The sequence below is a fragment of the Podarcis filfolensis genome (assembly GCF_964270895.1).
Source record: "Podarcis filfolensis genome assembly, chromosome: 13".
Lineage (NCBI taxonomy): Eukaryota > Metazoa > Chordata > Lepidosauria > Squamata > Lacertidae > Podarcis > Podarcis filfolensis.
Window position 1 is genome coordinate 46,179,979 of NC_139615.1, and position 23,717 is coordinate 46,203,695.

The 23,717-nt window shown below is 44.8% G+C and overlaps 1 protein-coding gene across 2 annotated transcripts in view; it reads left to right on the plus strand.

Moving 5' to 3' along the window:
- The window catches only part of LOC310747877 (transmembrane protease serine 11E-like), a 79,243-nt gene that overhangs the window by 21,127 nt on the left and 34,399 nt on the right, over positions 1-23,717 (plus strand). For both annotated transcript variants that reach the window (XR_014541024.1, XM_083583224.1), the window contains exons 3-4: positions 1,274-1,392; positions 20,353-20,420. Coding sequence is in view for 1 of the 2 variants with exons in the window: in XM_083583224.1 (XP_083439350.1) it covers positions 1,274-1,392; positions 20,353-20,420 (187 nt within the window). In the remaining variant the exon portion in view is untranslated. The remainder of the gene's footprint in view (positions 1-1,273; positions 1,393-20,352; positions 20,421-23,717) is intronic.

Genomic DNA, 23,717 nt, shown 5'->3' on the forward strand with positions numbered 1-23,717 from the left:
ATCTTGAAGGTCCCAGGCCACAGAGAGGTTAGGCTGGCCTCAACTAGAGCCAGGGCTTTTTCGGCTGCGGCTCCAACCTGGTGGAACGCTCTGTCACAAGAGACAAGGGCCCTGCAGGACTTGACATCTTTCCGCAGGGGCTGCAAGACAGAGCTGTTCCACCAGGCCTTTGGTCAGGGCGCGGCCTGACTCCCTCCTTTGGCAATCTTTACAAAACTTTAGTTTATGGTTGCCATCAATTTTGATTTTAATTAATTTTTATAATGTTTTTATAATGTTGCACTGTTTTAGTGTTGTTAGCCGCCCTGAGCCCGGCTTCGGCTGGGGAGGGCGGGATATAAATAAATTTTATTATTATTATTATTATTATTATTATTATTATTATTAATTAGCTAATTGGAAACCACTGCTTTATAGGAGCATAGGAAATGGCCTTACGCCAAGTCAGATCAGTTTAATCTACACTACTGGCAGCAGCTGTCTGGGGTTTCAGGATTATCTCCTGGCCCGACCTGGAGATGCTGGGAATCAGATCTGCAACCTTTCCCATGCAAATTTCATCTTCTGCCATGAGCTATGGCCCTTCCTTCAAAGTTCTAAGCCATTTTCAAACAGCTGAGGTTACTTACACCTTCCCAGGCCCAATTCCAGAAGTCAGGCGAGCCTGAGCAGGGGGAGAGAGTGGCTTGAGGTAGCCAAGTGTGGCAAGAGGGAGAGAGAATTGTTTTCCCTTTCCTGCATGCTCATTCTGAGATATTTAGTGGTATGTATTTATTGGCTCCCAGTACGTTTCCGAGCACAATTCAAAGTGTTGGTGCTGACCTTTAAAGCCCTAAATGGCCTCGGTCCTGTATACCTAAAGGAGCGTCTCTACCCCCATCGTTCAGCCTGGACACTGAGGTCCAGCACCAAGGGTCTTCTGGCGGGTCCCTCATTGCAAGAAGTGAGGTTACAGGGAAGCAGACAGAGGGCCTTCTTGGTAGTGGCACCCACCCTGTGGAACACCCTCCCTTCAGATGTGAAGGAAATAAGCAGTTATCCTATCTTTAAAAGACATCTGAAGGCAGCCCTGTTTAGGGAAGTTTTTAATACCTAATGCTGTATTGTTTTTAACATTTGATTGGGAGCCGCCCAGAGTGGCTGGGGAGATTCAGCCAGATGGGCGGGGTATAAATAATAAATTATTATTATTATTATTATTGGTGGTTTTGGAGGGATGTGGACTTTCTAACACAACAGAGGCCTTATCATTCCCCTGCTTTTTCTTTTGCAGATCAGAGATTAACCTACTTCAGCAGCAACTTCAAAATTATGGGCGTCCAGTATAATCCTGCTTTGTCTCGACAGTCCTCAGATCGGTTTAGAGAGGCAGGAAATTGGATTGAGAAACTGGTATGTGCAATTTATTTGTTCATCGCAGTTGTTTATTTTCGCTGTTGGAGATGCAAATCTTTCCAAGGCGGCTTACGAGTAACATGAAACGACATCTAAAAGAATACGCAATAAGCAATATCAAGAAATTGGGAAGCCCACTGGGCAGTTGCTGGGAGATGTCCCTGTGGAGGGTGGGAACAGGCTCTGAGGACATTTTTCCTTCCTGCTTGCCACCTTGGTCTCCTGGATTTTTGTCACAGGGCAGTTGGTGGTATATGATCTCCCTATTCCAGAGGATTCCAACCTTTTTGAGTCCATGGCTCCCTTGGCCACCTACATTCTTTCTGCGGCACCCCTGTGGGGCTCAAGAGCCCAGTTATGTCACCCCTTGCCTGCAGAGCTGGCAGCCTCACCGTTTCTCGAACACCCTCCCTTGTGGAGTGTTTCCTCAGCCTTCTTTTCTCTCCTTGGGAGTCCTCTGGGCAGCTGCTGCCCATGATCTCTGAGCTGCCCCCCAGCTCCCAAGAGAGGTGCCTCCTCACACTGCCCCACAGTGGCCTGGGAAGAGGATGCCCCCAGCCTTAGTGGTCCAACAGAGACTGGCCAAAGGTGAACATGAGGCCTGCACTTTACCTTGGGAGGCAGCAGCGGGCACTGCCAGGCCTGCTTGGCAGACTGTCTCCCCTTCAGCACTGGGCACTCAGTGCCCAGGCAGGCCTTGCACACAGCAAGCAGAAGAAAGGCCAGCGCAGCGCCTGCCAACCTCCCACTTGTCTGTCCATTTCCAACAGCAAGGGCTGGCAGACTGGCTGGGCTTCCTCGCCCACTTGCCTGCTTACTCCGAAGCTGCCTCAACTCCTGGCAACCAGTGCCCCCTGACCAGCCCGAGGCACCATTCGCCTGCAAAGCTAGTAGCCAGGCCTTCTGCAACAGACAGCTGTGCAAGCCTTTGGGAGGCAGAGACACAAAAAGGCATCAGAGGAAGGGAAGGAAAGGGGGACACAGGCCAGTGTTGCCCACGGCACCCCTGACCACCATTCAAGGCCCCCGGGGTGCCGTGGCACACTGGTTGAAAACCACTTCCCCATCCTATTTTTCCTCCTGTCCTCATTGTTCAGCAGTACCCATTATAGGAAATAAGAATGATGGGTGGTTGTTTTCCCCAACACCTGTTTCTCACATCATGTCAGATCCCAGCAAAAATGGCCCATCTCACAGATAAGGTCTTCTGAATGTGATCAAGTCGCTATCTGAACAGGGGTAAAAGCTAGACTTGTATCTCTGTCCTTGGTCTGTGGCATTCATATGACGGAAAGGATTACTGATGCATTTGGACTATTTGTGGAAGGCATGGGGAACCTGGGGGGGTCTCCAGATATGGTTGGAAGTCTTCACATCACTAAATTCACAGGTAGATTGAGGGGAGAACAATAGGCTTGTTTCCTCCTAAATTGAGGGGAAAATTGCCAGGGGTCAGCAAACTTTTTCAGCAGGGGGCTGGTCCACTGTCCCTCAGACCTTGGGGGGGGCGGACTATATTTTGAAAAGGAAAAAAGAACGAATTCCTATGCCCCACAAATAACCCAGAGATGCATTTTCAATAAAAGCACACATTCTACTCATGTAAAAACATGCTGATTCCCGGACAGTCTGCAGGCCAGATTTAGAAGGCGATTGGGCCGGATCCAGCCCCTGGGCCTTAGTTTGCCTACCCATGAACTAGGCTAAGCATGCCAGGACAGCTTACTCTGTGGGCATTGGCAGGTAGCAGCTGACTTCAACTAACAAGCATAGGCAAACATTTTTAAACTGCTGAAGTTGTTCATGAAAGATATGTGTAGCTTTTGGCTCAGCCCTGTGTTTCATACACTCCAAGCAGGCATCAGTAAATTTACTATGTGAGAACAGTGTTGCTTTTTCCCTGTGCAATTGATCAGTGTTCCAGTACTGGGGGAAAGTAATGTATCCAAAACAGTCTAAAGGAAAGAGTAGAAAGGCATTTGGATATCCCATAAGTGAATTCTCGTTTATTGTACTCAAAAGTGAGTGTGCATTTTGAACGTTAAAGAGCTGCTGGCAGTTCTGTTGCAATTGGATTATCCTCTCGAAATTGGTTTTTAATCCATGTGAATCCTTCCTTGATGTATTCATTTGCTGCCTTACTGAAGATGATGGCGATAATGTTTAATTGGTTACATGTTTATGACTCTGGCTTTGAGAGTGCAGATGTATTTGTTCAGACACCTATATACTTGTTTGGTTAGTAGAACAAGCAAATATTCAGTTTCCTGTTCTTTAAACAATCACGTGTTCACTTACTGAGAACCTAAATATATCGAACAAATTATGTTAAAAGGAGGACAGGAAACTGAGTATTTGCTTGTTGTACAGACCAAACAAATGCAACACAGGAGTTTTTCCTCCGTGACTAGTTTTGTATATGCAGGGATTCATTCACAAACCCATACTTGGTGGAAGCATTCAAATGTTTTTTCTGCCCCTACTACAACAGCCCATACGGTAGGCCAGGATTATTAATTCCATAGTGCAAATTGTGGGGAAAGATTGAGAGTGAGAGAAGAGAAGCTTGGCTCCTCAGGCTGTTTAGTGAGTCAATGGCTGAGGTGAAAGCAATAGGACCGTAAGCACAATTTGGGTAGGCTTGTGGCGGCATACGGGGAACGAAGATGGAAGAAACCTGCTATTGGATATATTCAAGATTGTAAAAAGGCAGTGTATTTTAAGGACATGCGTTGTGGTTATATCGGTGTATGTATCAACATTATCCACATTTTGCAGGGGGGGCGGACTCGATGACCCTTGTGGTTCCTTCTAACTCTACAATTCTATGACTAAGTAGACATCCCCAAACTTTAAAAAAAACAATTGAAGAGATTTGTGCATTTGGTGTGCATAACATAGGTCCATGGCACCGTTATATAGCAATAATCTGTGACATTGAATAGTTTGGGGTGATAAGTGATCCTGAGCAATCAAGGCTGGATTTAGGTTTGATGAGGCCCTGAGCTACTGGAGGTAATGGGGCCCTTTATATGTCCAGCTGTCCTTTATCAACAACAAATTGCCGCTACTTTTTGTGTTGAATATATGCTATGTGGCAATTTCTGGACCTAATAGGTATCTAAAGCCATCTGCACATGCAGAATGTAGGCACCCTATACAGTGGTACCTCTGGATGCGAACGGGATCCATTCCAGAGCCCCGTTCACATCCAGAAGCGAACACGACCTGCGTCCGTGCATCTGCGGGTCATGATTCGCCAGTTCTGTGCATGCGCGTGACATCATTTTCACACTGCCCATGCGAGAGCTGCAAAACCCGGAAGTAACACGTTCCATTACTTCTGGGTCGCCACAGCACGCAACCCGAAATTACTTATCCCGAAGCTACTTCAACCCGAGGTATTACTGTATATAGAAATGAGCAAACCAGTGATATTTTAGGGAGCAGGCTAGCAGGCGGGGCCCATTGCTTACATTATAGGAGCCTACGAAGCACAAAATACTGTTGCTGTATGTAGGTTTTATTTTATTTGGGTTTTTTAATCTTATATTTTGGAAATGTACATCCAGTTTTTTTCCCTTTAATTTTTTGGGGGCCCCCAAGAGAGTGGGGCCCTGAGCTATAGCTTGTTTAGCTTATACGTAAATCCGGCACTGTGGGCAATAATGACATATGACCTAAAATGCGACCCACCTAAATTTGAATGCCTTCTGTGGGAGCTGCAGGCCAGATATCTAAGTGCCAGACTTTCCCACTGAGCACCTAAACATAGAGAGCGGATGATGCTTTCCCTACGATGACAAAGGTGCAGGAATGTCAGGATTCCTGCCGGAAGGATGATTAGCTATGTGTACCAATCAGCTGCCGGTAACATCTGGAAAATCTGGAAAACGTGCTCCTTAGGTGGAGCTGAGTCAAGGGAAGGAGTCAGTGACAAAGAAAAAACTTTCTCATTTCCTAATCATTCGAATTCTCCGAGGTTAACAATGGCTGTCTCCTCTAATTCCTACCCAAGTGGCGCATGTTGCATATGTGAGGACCAAACGAGACGTGCTATCAAATGTGTCTCTGCCCTTGATGGACAGGGTTGTTGCTTTTAAGAAACGGAAACATAGCTGGGAGGTTGGAAGCTGATACTTATTGGAGCCTAAAAAGCATTTCTTTCACTGCTGCAGTCCCGAGGGAGGAAAGAACCTTCTCTGAAAGTGGCATTTTCTTCTGGAGAAATCCAGTGGATTTCCCAAAAAGAAAACACCAGCTCCACAGAACAGATATATCCCTCAGGGCTGCAGCAGGGGGATGAAAGGTTTAAATCACCACCACCGTGCCTTCGGTGCTCCAATAATTATATTCCTCCTCCCGACGCTGATTTTATTTGCATTTTTAAAGGCAGCACAAATATGTTTAATGTCACAGGTACTCTTGCTATAAATCTTCTTGACCTGGATAATTATTTCCTTATCACCTGAGATCCTTCTCTCAAGGAGTACAGAGAATGTTGTGAAACTAGACCTCATAAGCTCAGTCCTGTGCATGTGTACTGGGAATTATTATTGTCCCTGTCTCCAGTTGGGCTCACTCCCATTTAAGCATGCATATAGCCTTCATCTCTCTCAGATCTTGCATTAGATGAAACTCCCAAGTCCTGTTTCTCTAAGGGCTGGTTTGCAAATGGCAGTAGGGCATGCTGGATTTTTCAATTTTCAACTTCCCAAAATATGAGGGGTGCTAAAAAGTTGGAACGACTTAGGAATTCAAAAGAGATTTTGGTTATATTAATATAACTTAGTTTTGCTTGTTTAGTAAAATGTGTGTAAAATTGCACAGAAAAAAATTACAAATGCAGTTGTACCTTATTATTATTATTATTATTATTATTATTATTATTAAGCATTACCTGACATTTTCAGAAGGTAAAATCAAAATCCTTTGGTTTTCCGAAAGCAGTTTGTGGGCTTCTTCATCATAAAACTAAACTTGCCCAATCATGAAAGTTTTGAATTCAGCACTCGCAAAAACATATTTTTAAGGCCTGTCACTGAAGAAATTAGCAAAATTTAAGTTTCAGCCCTTAAACTCACCCCAAAATTTAAGTTGCACACCCTAGTATGGCAGCTCATCACTTGTTTTCAGTAGTCTTAGACAAGTTTGGTCAATACTTTATAGAGACTTGAGCCAGCAGTCTCCCTGTGTGTTGGTGTTCTGGCCATGATTCGCCACTCCCACAAGATAGCCGACTGCATGGTGCCTACATGCATACAGTCTTTCATGCACAGGTACAACTCACATGGTTGATTTCCCCGATAAAATCCTGGTAATGTCCTGCAAGAAGGAGCTGGCCAGTTGTGTGCACGTATGTTGATCTCTTTTGTCGACCAATGTCATTTGTGCCCTGTGTACAGAATTGAGTTAATGGAATAATATAGGTAAAGGTAAAGGGACCCCTGACCATTAGGTCCAGTTGTGGCTGACTCTGGGGTTGTGGCGCTCATCTCGCTTTATTGGCCAAGGGAGCCGGCGTACAGCTTCCGGGTCATGTGGCCAACATGACTATGTCACTTCTGGCGAACCAGAGCAGCGCACGGATATGCCGTTTACCTTCCCACCGGAGCGGTACCTATTTATCTACTTCCACTTTGACGTGCTTTCGAACTGCTAGGTTGGCAGGAGCTGGGACCGAGCAACAGGAGCTCACCCCATCGCAGGAATTCGAACCGCCAACCTTCTGACTGACAAGTCCTAGTCTCTGTGGTTTAACCCACAGCGCCACCCGTGTCCCTAGTGGAAGAATATAGAGCAGAGTAAACAATATAAATAAAATGCAAACGTTAAAGAAGGGTGCTTCTTTTTGTTGGATGTTACCAAGATTTGAAGGGTGACCAGGTGGCAAAGAGGACAGGACACCCGCACTTTTAATAGTTGTGTACAAGAGAAAATTTGAGCAAGTGTAGCTTGTAGTCATTATGGGCCAATTCAGACAAGTCTTCAGAGGTCCAGCATGCCCACCATGGAGCCAGCATGCCCACCATGACTGTTTGCTTATTCAATGTTTTTTGGGGGTGGTCCCAAATCTTTGACATTAGCAGGGAGTGGGTGTAATTCTATTTCTTCAGCTCCATGAGCCACTTTAAACATTTTCGCCTTCCACCGAAGGATCAGTTTCCCAAAGTCCGATGAGCTGCACCACAGATATATAACTGCTTTATTATATTGGCAGTTTTCTTTTCTGCCTTTCATGATCTCTAGGCACAGCATTCACATATTTCACAGCTAAAGCACATTGGGTCAACATCTTCATCATCAGTTATGATTTGTACCCTGCCCATCTGACAGTTTTGGGTGGCTATCAAGTTATCAAGCTATCCCTCTGATCCCAAGGTCTTCTTCCTGGTCAGCCAGCCCCTGTTCAGACCCCATGAGAAGATATGTGAAATTAGAATGTTTTGTACTTGCTTACATTGAATTGCATTTGCCGGTTTTTTAATTGTTTAGTTATTTCATCAAATTTATATTCCTCCTGATTGCGTGTGTGTGTGTGTGTGTGGGAACCCTCAAAGTACTTTACTGCTCATTCATCCAGCTTGGGGAGACACCTCCCTGCTCTGACCCTGAACTTACAAACAGGTGGAGCTCTGACAAACCTCATTTTAGTAATTCAATCATAGGTTAATATTAAAGGCTATCTCTTCCTTCTCCTCCAGTTTTCCCAACACAGTTTTGAATCCTAACCTATGCACCACCTTATGATATCAAAAGATAGATGTAACCATTAAAGCAACAGAGAGCTCATAGTAAGGTTATAAGAAAATATTTTCTCCCTGGTTTGCTGATACTGTGCCAAGACAGATTTATATATCTCTTAGCTTCACAAACGTCAAAAGCAAGCTTTCATATTTAAAATGCATTATGTTTAAACTCTTTGAGTTGTCACTTCAAAAGAGCACAGTACGTCTATTAACTTTTTTAATTAAAAATTTTAAAAAATCACTAGGAAACTCTGTGATCCAGTTCCCAAGGAGAACAGAACTGCATTTTAATGAATAAGAAACAACTGGATGATATTATCTCTACCATCCCATTACAGTAGTCTTCTCAGATGCTACTTTTGAGAAGGAATTCAGAATGACTCATTTCCCCGTCTACGTTATTAACATTCCACGGTTATTTGGAAGAAACATTATTACTACCACTAATGAGCTTGTGGTGTTCTGTTTGTGAAGTTAGACTTCGTTCAGTCAGATGATGCCACACTGTACAGATACAACCTATCTATTTGGAATGGGACCCATCAGAAGCCAATTAAGTCTGTGACCTAGATGAGCACTTGGGTAACCAGCACTTAAAATCCAATTAAATTTAAATTAATAAATGAACAGCACCAATTGTACTCATGATATCAGACACTTGTTGCATTACACTAGGTTTTTGTAGCTCCTTATTGACTTACAATGGCCCCTTCCTCATAGCTCCGGATATGGGGCTGCTGTCAATTCCCTATAAAGTTGAGGGTGGAGGAGCTTCAAGGCCAGTTTGTACAGCTGAGAAGGAGAACTCACCTCCATCTCTGGTTTTCTGCCCCAAATGCACTGTTTTAAAACTTGGTTGTTCTCTCGGCAAGAATTATTGCAGGTCATTGAGTCCCATCAGGAGTGGGTGTGGGGAGAGAGAGAGAGAGAATGAATGAATGAATGAACTAAAAAAAAAAAAAGGTTGTTGGGAAGTTACAGGTTGGTGGGAGTGTGATTCAACTCCCTATTCTTACCCAATTGCACTTTAAACCACCACCATGGCTATATAGGAAGTCAGTAGCAGACCTGAAGCATCATGGCTGGTGGGGGAGAGGGTTTTCCTCACATACCTAAATAGGGTTGTATTTTGCGTTTACTGTTGCCACACAGAAAAAAAAAATTGAGTTGCAGTAGATGGTTCCCCTGAGAAAACACTAATCACCTACTGAAAAACAAGGCACCACTTTGGGACTTTTATTTGACTAGGAAATACTTTTAATAGAACAAAAATACTTGCATTGCCGTGTAGCAAACTTAATTGACTTATACAAGAGTGACAGTACTGGCAGAAAAGTCTATGTAAGTTAATTGTATTCGCCACACCTCGAATAAAGCTGCAGTTCTTGTTGCGCTGCTTTGAAAAGGATATGTTAAGATTAGAAGAAGAACAAACAAAGGCAATTAAAATTACGAGGGCATGAAAAGTCTTCTTCATCTTGGATAGAAAGAAGAAAGACATGAAAGAGAGTGATAAAGTAATAGCGTGTGTCAGAGAATTTGAACAGGAAACTAATTTTGGAGCAGCAAGTATAAAACAACTGATTAATACTTTCCTAAAATGATCAAAAGAATGCACTCTGCAGACTTGGGGAAGTCTTGGGCAAGCAGAGGTGGTGATGGGCAACATGACTGATGATTTTTTTAACACAACACAGAGCCTAGGACTTGCCGATCAGAAGGTCAGCAGTTTGAATCCCTGCGATGGGGTGAGCTCCCATTGCTCGGTCCCAGCTCCTGCCAACCTAGCAGTTCGAAAGCACGTCAAAATGCAAGTAGATAAATAGGTACCGCTCCAGCAGGAAGGTAAACGGCGTTTCCATGCGCTGCTCTGGTTCGCCAGAAGCGGCTTAGTCATGCTGGCCACATGACCCGGAAGCTGTATGCCGGCTCCCTCGGCCAATAAAGTGAAATGAGCACCGCAACCCCAGAGTCGGTCACGACTAGACCTAATGGTCAGGGGTCCCTTTACTTTTTACACAAATTCTTAAAAGAGCCTCTTGGTTGGTCTTTTAATGTGTAAAGTATGTTATTTTAATCTGTTTCTGTATTTTAACTTTTGTGTCTTTTGAAGCAGAGTTGTAAATTCTTCTTGATTTTACTGTTTTACATTTTGTAAACCAGTTTGATTATTATTTTTTACAATCAAGTGGTTTATAATTTTTTTTTGAAATGAAATGAAATGAAATGAATGAATGGTCACTAAATTGTTAACTACTTGCAACCCCAGGAATGACAGGGGATAAGGTTCTCTTTTTGTATCATGTGCCATTCTGAATTTCCTCAAACGCTCACAATAACTGATCAGGTGACTGTGATGGTGTTGCTCTCTTGCTCTCCCTGAACATGTGAGAGCAAAAAGTGTGCAGGGCTTGTGTTTGTGTATGCTGCTTTACCGCCCCCCTCCCTGCATACACCAACCCATTTCGCTCCATTCCTGACTTCTGTGTGTTTAGCTCAGGGGTCGACAAATTCCCATCATCTGCCTCTGAGTTGTGACTTCCCTCAAACCACTGTTGTAAATCTATACTGGCTTCCTCTTCCTCCTCCCTGGAGGGGTCAGGATAGGGAGGCGGTCTCCACCATTCCTCCTCTGCCCAGTCCCTGACAATCACTCTCTCCTGGTCTGACGTACCTCACACAGGTTTGTGGTGAAGACTGAATGAGGAGAACCCCACCTTGAGCTGCTCAGAGAAAGGGCAGGATAAAAATGAAAGGAACAAACAAATATCATGTCAGTGGTCATGTATGGAAGTTGTTATGTTCTTTAGAAAGACTTGCTGAAAAATCTGAGCAAAGGGTGATGGTCCTGTTGTTGACAAGGCTGACTTAGTTCAGAACCCTACATGTTGTGTAAGAAAAGGTGGGCAAAGGTGAATAATAATTTATCTGAGATATTGCAAAAGTTAAAGTGGAATTTGGAAGCTATGAGATGTTGCATATCAACAGAGGTCTTTGAAACTGAAGGTGGGTCAGTGATTATGGGGTTTTGTGCCACCAGCGAGGCAGGAGCTAGGGCTGGAGGAAGGGGAGAGTCTCAGCAGTCAGAGATGATGGACATAACAGAAGCAGAGGAAGAGGTTCTTCAGGTGGAGGATGAGCTGGTTGAATTCCTGCCATCCCCTGCCGCACTGTCTCATAGAATTAGGAGAGGCTCGAAGAGGCAAGCACAGTGGCAACTTCGGTTTAGGAGAAATCACTTACGCAAAAACTCCATCAGATTAAGTCTGGAGTGAGACTTCCGGGTTGGTGCCATTGTTTAATGGCGGATTCCCTCCGAGCTCCGGAGGGAATCGGCTCCATAGCGTCTGGGTCTGGCCGCTGCGGCGAAGCGGGGACCCTTAAAATCACAGGCGCGGATGCCTGTGAACACAGAGACTCGGCGGGCACCATTTGCGCCCCCCCAATCCGTGACGGAGCCTTTTTAAAGGCTTCGGAACGGAGGCAGGGTAAGGCGTGGTGCTGAGAGTACTGCCTCGTCTACGGAGTGAAGCCGCAAGCCATTGACAGAGAGCGCCAACTTCTTCTAAGATTGATTGGATTCTAAAACATCAACCCGTGAGTAATACGGAGATTGGAACTTTAAAAAAATTCTTTTCTTGGTTTTGGAACGAGCGGGAAGGGGCTAAAAAGGAAGTCCACCCCCCCCTCTTTGTAAACAACTTAAAGCAAAGGACTGGGCAGCTAAGGTCGAGAGAATCTGTTTCTTGCTTTTTTTAACAAAAGATCCTGACCTCACGGTCTGGACATTATAAGAAGATATTCTGGAGGATAAAAAGAATTTTGGGAGCTGAAACTACACCCCCCCCTAGACCCGGGAACGTCCGATGAGAAAGCCTGTTGCATGGAAGATTTTGACAGCTGTCAAGTGAGCTGCTAGTCAGCTAGTTGTCAGCTGGAAAAAGAGAACATTGTTTCTGCTGTTTTTGCTGGTTTATTTGGGATAACTTGTTGAAAATAAGGTTGATACAAAATAACTGGACTTTTGGTTTTTGAGCTGAAAGGAAGATCAAGGAATTAAATCCCCCTAGAGGGGTAACAAGGATACTACATTACAAAAATGGCTGGAGTGTCTAAATTCCAAGCAGAATTGGACAGAGCACTTGTTCTCTTGGGAAACTTACAAGATGAGTACGATGCTTTGTCTACAGAGGTATTGCTATTACACTGGACAGTAAACAACAGCTTGGAGTCTGATAAGGATTTGAAACAGGAAGCCTATTCAACTGAACAAATAAATGAAACCGAAAGCGTAGACACGATGGAGCAATATGTTCTTTTTGAAGAAAACGAAGGAGGAGATGGAGGTTTGCAGGAGTCAAAGGAGAGCTACAATATGAGGCCTGACATGATGATAAAAAAGGACAATAAAAACTGGATGCGGAAAGTCTGGTTTGATTGGGAGTCTGGAAAATGGAGAGATCCTCTTTTGAGGAGATCTGAAGACCTGAGGATTATAAATTTGTTGAAGGTGGAAGCTGGAGCTGTGGGGACATTTGGATTTGAAAGAAATTTGAAACAAGAGTTGGAATACCCCATAGGCTTTGCTTTTGCTTTTAAGTATGGAGGACTGGCTAGAAGCAACACCGATTCTGTTGGGCCGGAGCCCCTCCGAGACCTGGGGCTTAACATCAAGGTCTATCAAAGAGACCGGCAGAAAGGAACTGAGAGAGACATAAGGGCCTCGGACCTGAGATCTCCAGGCTAAATAAATAATATAAAGACTGATGGATATTGGTTGGGGACTGGAACCGGGAGAAGGGTGGGTGGAGGTTGGGAATCCAAAGGGTACATAAGGATAATTTGTATTGCTTTGTTTGTTTTATATTTTGTTAGTGGTAAGGAAATTGGGAAAACCGTGGAAGGGAAATTTTGGTCGACCTTAGGAAAAAGGTTTAAGAATAAATTAATGAGGTATAAGTATTGATGTGTAATTTTAATAAGGTGAAATTGGGGTTTTTTTTTTTCCTTTTTTTAAAATTAAGTGAAAATAAGGCTGTTAAAAATAAATTGAGGAAATGGAAAAAAGAAGTAAAGTAAAATAACAGTATGTTAGAATAAATGTTTAAGTTAAGGTGAAGAAATAAGTTAAGGACTTGCTGAATTGACAATTTAAATTGGAATACAGGAAGGGGAGGTGTGAGGAGGTCTGAGAAACAAGGTTGAGGAAAATAAGTATCAGAAACTGTATGTGTTTTTTCTATTTTTCTGTTTAGTTTCGAATATGTTTTTTTGTGTTGTTTTTATTTTGTTTATTTTTTGTTTTTGTTTGTTGTGTGTTTCTCGAAAATACCAATAAATATTTAATAATAAAAAAAAACAGATTAAGTCTGGAGTATGTGTGGTCCCTGTTGTTGTTTTTTTTTTGGGGGGGGGAATTAAAGAACCTCTTAATGAGGGTGAAAGAGGAGAGTGCAAAATATGGTCTGAAGCTCAGCATCAAAAAAACTAAGATCGTGGACACTGGTCCCATCACCTCCTGGCAAATAGAAGGGGAGGAAATGGAGGCAGTGAGAGATTTTACTTTCCTGGTCTCCATGATCACTGCAGATGGTGACAGCATTCATGAAATTAAAAGATGCCTGCTTCTTGGGAGAAAAGCGATGACAAACCTAGACAGCATCTTAAAAAGCAGAGACATCACCTTGCCGACAAAGGTCCGTATAGTTCAAGCTATGGTTTTTCCAGTTGTGATGTGATGTGGAAGTAAGAGCTGGACCATCAAGAAGGCTGATCGCCAAAGAATTGATGCTTTTGAATTATGGTGCTGGAGGAGACTCTTGAGAATCCCATGGACTGCAAGAAGATCAAACCTCTTCATTCTGAAGGAAATCAGCCCTGAGTGCTCACTGGAAGGACAGATCCTGAAGCTGAGGCTCCAATACTTTGGCCACCTCATGAGAAGAGAAGACTCCCTGGAAAAGACCCTAATGTTGGGAAATATTGAGGGCACAAGGAGAAGGGGACGACAGAGGACGAGATGATTGGACAGTGTTTTCGAAGCTACCAACATGAGTTTGACCAAACTGAGGGAGGCAGTGGAAGACATGAGTGCCCTGTGTGCTCTGGTCCATGGGGTCATGACTAAATGACTAAACAACAGCAACAAATGTGTGGTCCCCCTGCTGCTTCAGCGGCTCAGCCGGGGCACAAGCCTGGGAAAGTGAATGCCAACTAAGTAGTGTCTAGATGCGTGTGTGTTTTTATTCAGTGGACCTCAGGAGCTGCTGCGAGTGCCTGCTTTTGTCAATAAAGAATTGAACTCCTGATTGTTTGTCCTCCTTGGTTGGGTGTGCTCAGGACGCCAGGTAAATGATAGCCTGAGGTTTTGATCTGGTGAGCTTGAATTCTAAAGGCAGAGAACAAAAACAGAGAAAGGCTGCATGTGCGTGATAGTTTATTTTAGAATCAATGGGGACTGACAGAAACCAAAAATAATTTTTGTCCCCCAAAGTGCTTCTTGAGACACTGTTTTCATTCTGAAAATAGAAGCTCATTGAAGACTGATTGTGCATTGCCCCACAGTGTGTGCATTTGAAAACAGAGGTAGGTGATGATGGAAATAGGGGATTGTGGGGGAATATACCAATATGGGTGGCACTTTGGGTTAAACCACAGAGCCTAGGACTTGCTGATCAGAAGGTCAGCGGTTCGAATCCCTGTGACGGAGTGAGCTCCCGTTGCTTGGTCCCTGCTCCTGCCAACCTAGCAGTTCGAAAGCACGTCAAAGTGCAAGTAGATAAATAGGTACCGCTCCGGCGGGAAGGTAAAAGGCATTTCTGTGCGCTGCTCTGGTTCGCCAGAAGTGGCTTAGTCATGCTGGCCACATGACCCAGAAGCTGTATGCCGGCTCCCTCGGCCAATAAAGCAAGATGAGTGCCGCAATCCCAGATTGGGCCACAACTGGACCTAATGGTCAGGGGTCCCTTTACCCTTTACCTTTTTATACCAATACTGCAATAATGGTTTCTTTCTTCATTCACCCGGGGTATGTGCAAGGAGGAAAAGGCATGGATAACTTTGGTATTCAGGGCAGATTGTAGATTCTGCCCCCTCTCCTGCTCATCTGTCTTCCTGCTTGAACTGTCAGAGGTGGTCGTGGATTTGGTGCTGAAAACTCCCAGAATGATTGTCCTGTGGGACTCTGGACATAAATCCCGAGGCTTAGGATTTCATTGCTTCCATGGGGCTGACCCAACATGTCATTAACCCAGGGCATGCAGGACAGACTCTTGATTTGGATTTCTCTTGCCATGGCCAGAAAACTTCCTGTTTAACTTTAGACTTTCCGCAGCTCTACTCCCCTGCAGGGGTGGGGGAACTATTAAAATGGTCCGCCCTTGGAGTGTAATGAGTCCTCTGGTGAACTTCCTGCTGTGGTGCTCCTGTCAAATCCCTAGTTGCTCTGTGGATATGGAGATGACCCAAGTGATGGATTGTTCTGTGGATATGAAGATGACCCAAGTGATGGATATGCTGCAGTGCAATGGTTAGAAAGGAGATGAAGACTGGTGACGAGTTCAATTAAGTGCGTTAAGAGGTGAGCTCATTATGGAGCCTACTCAATGGAAATGCTGGTATCAAAGAAGGATTTATTTTCACCATTGCGTCTTCTCATTGTCAGCTGTCCTGACAACAGTCCATGGCCTCGTGCAATTTGGCCTGGGGAGAGATGCTGTGGAATGTTTGGTAAATTTGCTCCCAATTGCCATGATCTGGACTCTCTGCAGTTTAATCAGTGGAGGTGCTCAGGTGCCTATCAGGTCCACTTTTTATGGATATTTTAAAGGTATTCTGAGGGTGGGGACAAGATCTTTGGTTACATCCAGCCGACCATCAATATGCTTGAGCGTCCTTGTCCACTGTGGCTTGTTACTCTAATGAAGAGGTAATGTCTGGCCAAGTCTAGGATCCATTTCAGTATGATTTCAAGATCAATTTTGGGCCCGCTATTGCCTTGATCACTCTGTGACATTGGATCTGTCGATAGGAAGACAGAACGGGTGAACCCTTATTTATTATTTTCAACTTCTTGGAAGCTTTTGATGCCATCGGTCATAGTATCTTTCTGAAGAGGCTACCTGAGTAGTTTTCCTCACCTCTTGCAAAGACTGGCTGGGGAAACCCAGCCAGACGGGTGGGGTATAAAGAATAAGAATAAGAATAAGAATAAGAATAAGAATAAGAATAAGAATAAGAATAAGAATAAGAAGTTTCCAATCTTCTCCCTATTGACTTCTAGAGAGATGGTCCTGCAATTGTGTCAGGGTAGAATGGTGCTGAGCCCTAAAGAAAAACAAATGTCACAATTATTAGGGAAATATAAAAAAGAGAGGGGGGGAATGCAGCCCTGTCTGGAAAGCAGTGAAGTGGCTCAGAAAGGGAAAAAATCGCCTTTGCATGCGATTATGTGACAGGACATATATATAGGTGGCATCCTGGTTCATCTATGGGCTCATCCACACACAGTGCTTTCTAGGCCCAAGTCTAGAAAAGTCTGAGCACTTTTCCCACTTCACTTTCCCCAGGAAAATCCACTCTTTGATGCTGAATCAGAACAAACAGCAATTTGGGTTTTCTGCTGATTGCAGAAAGCGTTAAAGAATGGAGAGTGGAACTGTGGATGGGCGCGAGAAAGCTACCTCAGCAGCATCCTTGTGTGGTGTCGCCCGGCCGAGGAGAGGGGCAGAGAATTGACTCTCCTCTCCAGGCCAGGCTTGACCCAGGGGTAGAGCTGTGTGGTTCCACCCTCCAAAAAAAGTGTCGCCCGGTGTGGTCAGCCACCCTGCCCCCTAGCTATGCTAGTGGGGTTTTCACAGGGAAAGTGGAGGGGCAAATAAAATAAAATAGTACTCGGGTAAAGACTGGAAAAGTGCAAAGCTGTGCCTAGAAAGTGTGGAGGAAAATGAGTGTGGATGATCCCTATGTTGATAGGGATGCTGTGCAATTTGAGATGAAACCGAGATGATGAACTGCTGTGGTATGTGATAAGAATACATTGAGAAGACACCTGGGATTACTCACCAGCAATTTATCTCAGCATCTCAGCTACCAAGCAAGTCGTGTCTCCATCTAACATTCCAAAGCCTTGAGCCGCTGCTCAGGTGGCCATTAAACCATAGTAACAGCAATAACATTTCTGTACCAGAAACTGCATTGCCTCACTGTTAGGAGTCTTGCAGCACACTGTTAAGTAGGGAAGCGTATTATCTCCTTTCTGCAGACCAGGACATCCTGGGAATTTGCAGTGGGAGGAGGAAACTGAATCTTTGTCAAAAGCAGGGGTGCAGCTGCCCATCAAGTAAATCAATAAAGATAATTAACTAACTGAGGTTCTGCACCACCACCCCCAAGATAAATCCTGGCTACGCCCATGGTCAAAAGACTTGGCAGTCATTAAAAAAAGCAGATTTAACATTAAGGTTGTATTCTCTCTAGAACATAAGTTCCACTGAACTTATGGTAGAACTTGCTTCCAAGTAAACACGCATAGGATTGTGCTCTTAAGTCTTCCCTTGATATTAAATTTTTCTTTAACCGTCTCATGATAATTAATACCAGAAACACAAACTTTGTACAACAAAATGGAGTAAGCCTACATGCACACCACCTTGAACTCCTATAAAGCAGGATAAATATAAAAAGTCATTGAAAAGTAATAAAACTGCGCAGGAAATATTTTCATTTTCATATGGGATGTAAGGCTACATTTCAGTTATAAAGTGTTTGGAGAGTTTTGTAATTCAAGTCTACTAAATTTATAGATAATATGAATTGGTTGTTGTTATTTGCATTTGTTAAATCACTTTATACAGAAGTTGCAAAGCAAGTTAACTGGATAAAAGACAAATAAAACTGGACATGTCTAAAATACGGGCAGGCTTCTTCTTATTTATTGTTTGTGTTTAGAAAACAAATGGCAAGATGCTATGAATGAAAATGCATTCTTAGGAAGTGGCAGAACATTTGCAAAAGACTTTTTGGACACAGATTACGCAAGAAGACATTCCAGTCCAGCAAAGAGAATTTCAGTTCTAGAGAACTGGGGTCAAACGCTGTCTGAGATGGATAGCTTTGTGCAGGGGTCAGCAAACTTATTCAGCAGGGGGCCAGTCCACTGTCCCTCAGACCTTGTGGGGGGCCAGACTATATTTTTTTGGGGGGAAAGAACAAATTCCTATGCCCCACAAATAACCCAGAGATGCATTTTAAATAAAAGCACACATTTTACTCATGTAAAAACACGCTGATTCCCGGAGCGTCCGTGGGCCAGATTTAGAAAGTGATTGGGCCAGATCCGGCCCCTGGGCCTTAGTTTGCCTACCCATGGCTTTGAGGCTAGTGAGTGATTTACAGAGCAATCTTAACCCTCACATTTGCTGGCTGGAAAGGGCTAGGATGGGGTGGAGATGCCTTTCTGTAGGAAGAGAAGATCTTCATCAGCATGGGGTGCATTTGCCAGAGAGGCCCTTGCTATACCTGTGAAAAGTTCTATGGGCACCAATTTAGCATTAATAGTATTTTTGTCGACAGCAACCAGTCAGCCCTGAAATGGGGCGTTCTGGGGATGGAGCAGAGGCAACCTAAAACCCCTTCATTCTTCTGTAGATCTCCAGGATCAGGCTCATCAGCTATACTCACATCAACTATACCCCACCAATATTGATTTTACAAAATGGAAATCGGCTTGGGGGTGGGGTGGGGAGAGAAATCAGTTTTATTCCCCTACCTCCCAGCTGGGCCACTGTGAGATGGCACTCCTCTCTCAGATGTTACAGTAAAAATGGGCCTCTCTCTCTGGAATGTCTGGCTTAGGCGGGTAGAAGATAAGAGCAAAGTTGAATGGGTGTTATTGTAACCCAGACAGGGGGAGGCTGAAAGGGAGGAGGCGAACTGAAAAGGAGGAGGGTAACACAAGAAACAAAGCCCCATCTTATTGCTATTAGTGTAAATCACATGTTTTACATGTAAACACGTGTCCATGCATTCTAAGGGGTATAAAAAGTGGGCGCACCCTTACTGGGGTGTGCAGGTTGCGAGCTTATCGCTCTGTACCTTTGTTCTGCATATATGCATTTCAAATAAAACCCTGTTAATAACCTGCAAGGACGTTTTGCCGCTTTGTGTGAGTCTGTGCTCCGGGGACCCAATAGCAGACATGGAACAGGTCCAACAGCACCACTCTGGAAGCAGTGGACAATCCATTTTTTCACTCCTTTTCAACCCATCCAATTCAGGAATGCTCAGTCCAGTTGCAAGCCTACACACTCACAATGGGAGAAAGCTCCGTCCAATTCACGACTTCTGGGTAGGCATGCATAGGGTTGCACAGTTTAAATACTGAAATCACGTGAGAAATGTAGCCTTCCTAAAATTACTTCTTAATAGTGCTTGGGGTTCAGAGAAACAAATGAAGACAAACTAGGCAGCTGTTCGTGACGCAAGCTCTTGCCTTGTGCTACTGCAGCTGAACTGGAGCCAGGGGCAGGTATGATTCAGCTGAGCGAAAATGGTTTTTTCTGCATTACAGAGGACCATAGCTGTCAACCGTCCCTTATTTGGCGGGAAAGTCCCTTATCCCAGCGCTGTGTCTCACTGCTGTCCCTTATTGATGATGTCCCTTAAATTTTCCGGGTATCAAAGGAAGCAACTCCTCTCCCTCCTTCCCTCCCTGCCGGCCAGGGAGGAGGGAGGCTCCAACTGTGTTGCTTGGCTGCGTTGCTCACCCAATAAGGAGTCTAAGAACGACTGGGGGGTGGAGCTTGCATGCCTTGTGCCAATCAAATCGGCCATGTTGCCTGGGGACTCGCCTTTGCTCAGCGCTTCCCAGAGGAGAGGTGACGGTGGTTTCCCTTGCTGCATCCCCTTTGCCGGGTTGCTGCGCTGTGGGAACCACCGCTTGAGGCTTTGTTTGGCTGCTGGCTGGGCTTTCTGCCTTTGGCTTGGAGGGGCTCAGAAGTTGAACATACCTGTGCCCGGAAAATTCCTTATTTTGGCTGCTGATCCCTTATTTTCGAGGCTGCTGGTCCCTTATTTTCAAATCTGTAAGTTGACAGCTATGCGGAGGATATCTCTGCAATGTGGCTCTGCAGATCTAGTATGAACAGGTGTTCCTCGGCCGACCCTAAGTTCTCTTTGCTAAAAGAACACTTTTGCTTTCTCCCAACAGATGTACGAGACATTTCACAATTCCATTTTAAGGCCTAAATATAGAGGCTCACGGCTTGTCAAAGTGAGGTATGTAAAACCACGGTCCAAAGGCATGGCAAAAATCTTCCCTCCTCTGCATTGCAGGGGAATGGAGTGATCGATCCTCAGGGCCTCTTCCAACTCTACAATTCTGTGATTCTCCTGTGACTCAGCCAGCAGGTGGATTTGCCAGTGTGTGTGTGGGTGTGTGGGTGTGTGTAACTAACTAAACATTAAGAGCCAGTGTGGTGTAGTGGTTAAGAGTGGTGGACTCGTAATCTGGTGAACTGGGTTCGCTTCCCTGCTCCTCCACATGCAGCTGCTGGGTGACCTTGGGCTAGTCCCACTTCCCTGAAGTCTCTCAGCCCCACTCACCTCACAGAGTGTTTCTTGTGGGGGAGGAAGGGAAAGGAGAATGTTAGCCGCTTTGAGACTCCTTTGGGTAGTGATAAAGCAGGATATCAAATCCAAACTTCCTCTTCTTCTTCTATGATGGTTGCCTGGATTCCACCAAGCTGCTCCTGATACAGTAATCTACACCACTTAGCAGAATGGTACAGGTGACCACAGTATGTCGGGCCAAGGTAGCTCATCCCAGTATCCTTTTCATCTGTATTGGCTCTCTGAATCATCTTGCCATTTGTTTGAGCACAGATGTGTGGTAGAAATGTTATATACTGCTTGTCTGGATCCACCTTGAATGGCATATTTCTGCATGATCCCACACCAGCAGGGCCTTAGGAGGACTCAGATGTCTCTGCACTGTAACAACTGTCAGCTTTAGGTACCTTTGGAAATTATTTGCCTTGGAAATGAAATGACTTAACTCGCGTTAGTGTACCAGACTGGAAAGCCTACGCTCCTTTCTGCAATAATTTGTAAAAGACCGCTTCACAAGTCTTTGGGGGGTCATCAGTAAAACAAGGCAGAACAGCTAAATCCACAAACCGCATGTAATGCCGGTGAGTGCGATAACACAGAGCTTCACCGTCACACCTAGTTTGACACTGAAGCCACCTAGCAGGTTGATAACATAGGTGATATTTCAGCTGGGGAATTTACCCTATGCCTCCTCCCTGTTCAACCCATATGAACCTAATCATTGCAACCTCTCCTCTTGACATATTATTCCTGAGAGGTACCTAGTTTTTCCAGTTTGTGCTGTAACACAGATGAACATATTTAATTTCCAAGACCGGAGTATTTCCACATTTTCCCAAAGCTGCCAGTTGGGCAGTGGGCAGTTCCTTTTGACAGTAGTTTGAAATGTGTTCAAAACCTTTCAGATATTTGTTTGGTGTAAACGTGTCCTTGTGACCCTCAACAGCCTCACTCCTGTCCCTTTTAAATTTATCCCAGGGATTTGAACTTGTAATGCCAGCAATGGAATTTATACAGTGGGCGCTCGGGTTGCGAACGTGATCCGTGCAGGAGGCACGTTCACAACCCGCAGCCCCGCCCGCGTCTGTGCACACGCGGGTCACAATTCGGCGTTTCTGCACATGCGCGCGGGTCGCGATCTAGCGCTTCTACGCATGCGTGAGTGCTGAAACCTGGAAGTAACCTGTTCCAGTACTTCCGGGTTCAGTGCGGTGCGCAACCCAAAAACGCCCAACCTGAGCCATCTGTAACCCTAGGTATGACTGTATTCTATTGTATTGTCCTATCTGAAGGTAGCAAATATGTGCTATATAGACTTGGTGGCCAGGAGACTAAGACTAGCCCAAGCTTCTAAGACAGGCTTTTTGTGGCAACACAGCTTTTCCTCTGTGTAATATGCAAAGCAGCCCTTACTGTTTGCTAGCATATTCTTAAGAATGTAGTTAAATGTGCATTGCATTCTAGATCATGAATCTGGGCACTGTATTTTAATTGGCAGCTCTTTGATTAAAATCAGTTTTATTCTCAGATGTTTATAAACTCCCGAGTTCCTTACACTGGCAGCATGACCCTCCCCGCACCTCCAATCCACTGAACGTATACCAGGAAGGCACGGCTGTGTAGCTTTCCTCGTTCCTTCTTTTCAAAGCAGCAGCCTAGCGGCCATTGGCAGAGCACTTTCCATAAGCCCTTAATAGCTATATTTGACAGGTCATTTCCGCGTCACCTGCGGGTGACACAGTCCTGGATGGAAATGCGTAGATTTCATTTGCATTAACACAGTCAGCCGTGGTCAATAAGGGCTTTAACTGTGGCAGGTGAAGAAAGCAATGGCTGAACGCTCCCTCCCCATGGACTGCACAGGATCAACTTAATTATGGTTGCCAGCTTTGATAAGGGTGTACTTCTTCAGCAGGCTGTGCCCCCCTCCCCATTTATTTGTCTTCCTGTGAGTTTATGGCACTGTTCCTCAATTAGTATTCTTTTTTAAAAAATAGGCCTTCCCTTCAAAATCAATTCCACCTTCTGTGATTCTGCAACAACGAACGTTCACTCTGTACACACATTGGTTGCTTGTGGGGCGTTTATAATTTCCTGCTAATCGTTCAGCACTCTCGGGTGAATTTCCCTGCTACTTCCATAACAGCCAAAAGTCTTTTTTTAAACGATGTTTTTAAAAGGAGTCGTTGCAACACCTTAGGGCGACAGAGCACTTTAATCCACTTTAATTGTACAAGCCTAGATTTACCAGCTGTGGCTCGAGTCTGCAGCGTGCAGCTATGTGAGGTCATCTGTAGACTTGCAAATGAATAGTGGGGATTATTTTAGCTTTCTCTTTCACTTGATGACAGTACCGTTCTAGCAGCACTGGCCATTTACCTAAAGCAGGGATGGGCAGTTTCCGGTTTCCACCCAATCTTTGCCTGCCAGGGGGTCCGAACTGACCCATGAGGCCATTTTCCTCAAGCCATGCCCACCTGTCCATCAGGGAGACATCAGCTGATGCGCGGGAGGGAGGGGTTCAAACCTGGTGGAATCTTCCTTCACCTGTGCAAAGTGGTCAGCAGAATTGCACTCTTTGCTCACCAGCTGGAGGCTTAAAGAACAGCACAGGTCTGTTTGGAAAAAGGCATTCAAACAGCCATGCACTACATTTTGAAGTCCCAACTGCTGGAGCGTCAAAGTGCAGCATCACTTGATGCCACCAGGACATCAAGGGATTTGACAGGTGGGTGGGCCCGCCCACCCACCTGTCAAGTTTGGCCCTCCACCTGGGGTGGGGAGATAAGGATCTGGTCCACCAGCCATAAAAGGTTCCTCGCCCCTGATCTGAAGAAAAGGAAGGAATGACGAAGCACTTTCCATCGGCTAATGCTTGCAATATTTCAATATTTCTATATGGTCTGAAGCTCAACATCAAAAAAATGAAGATCTTGGCCACTGGTCCCATCACCTCCTGGCAAA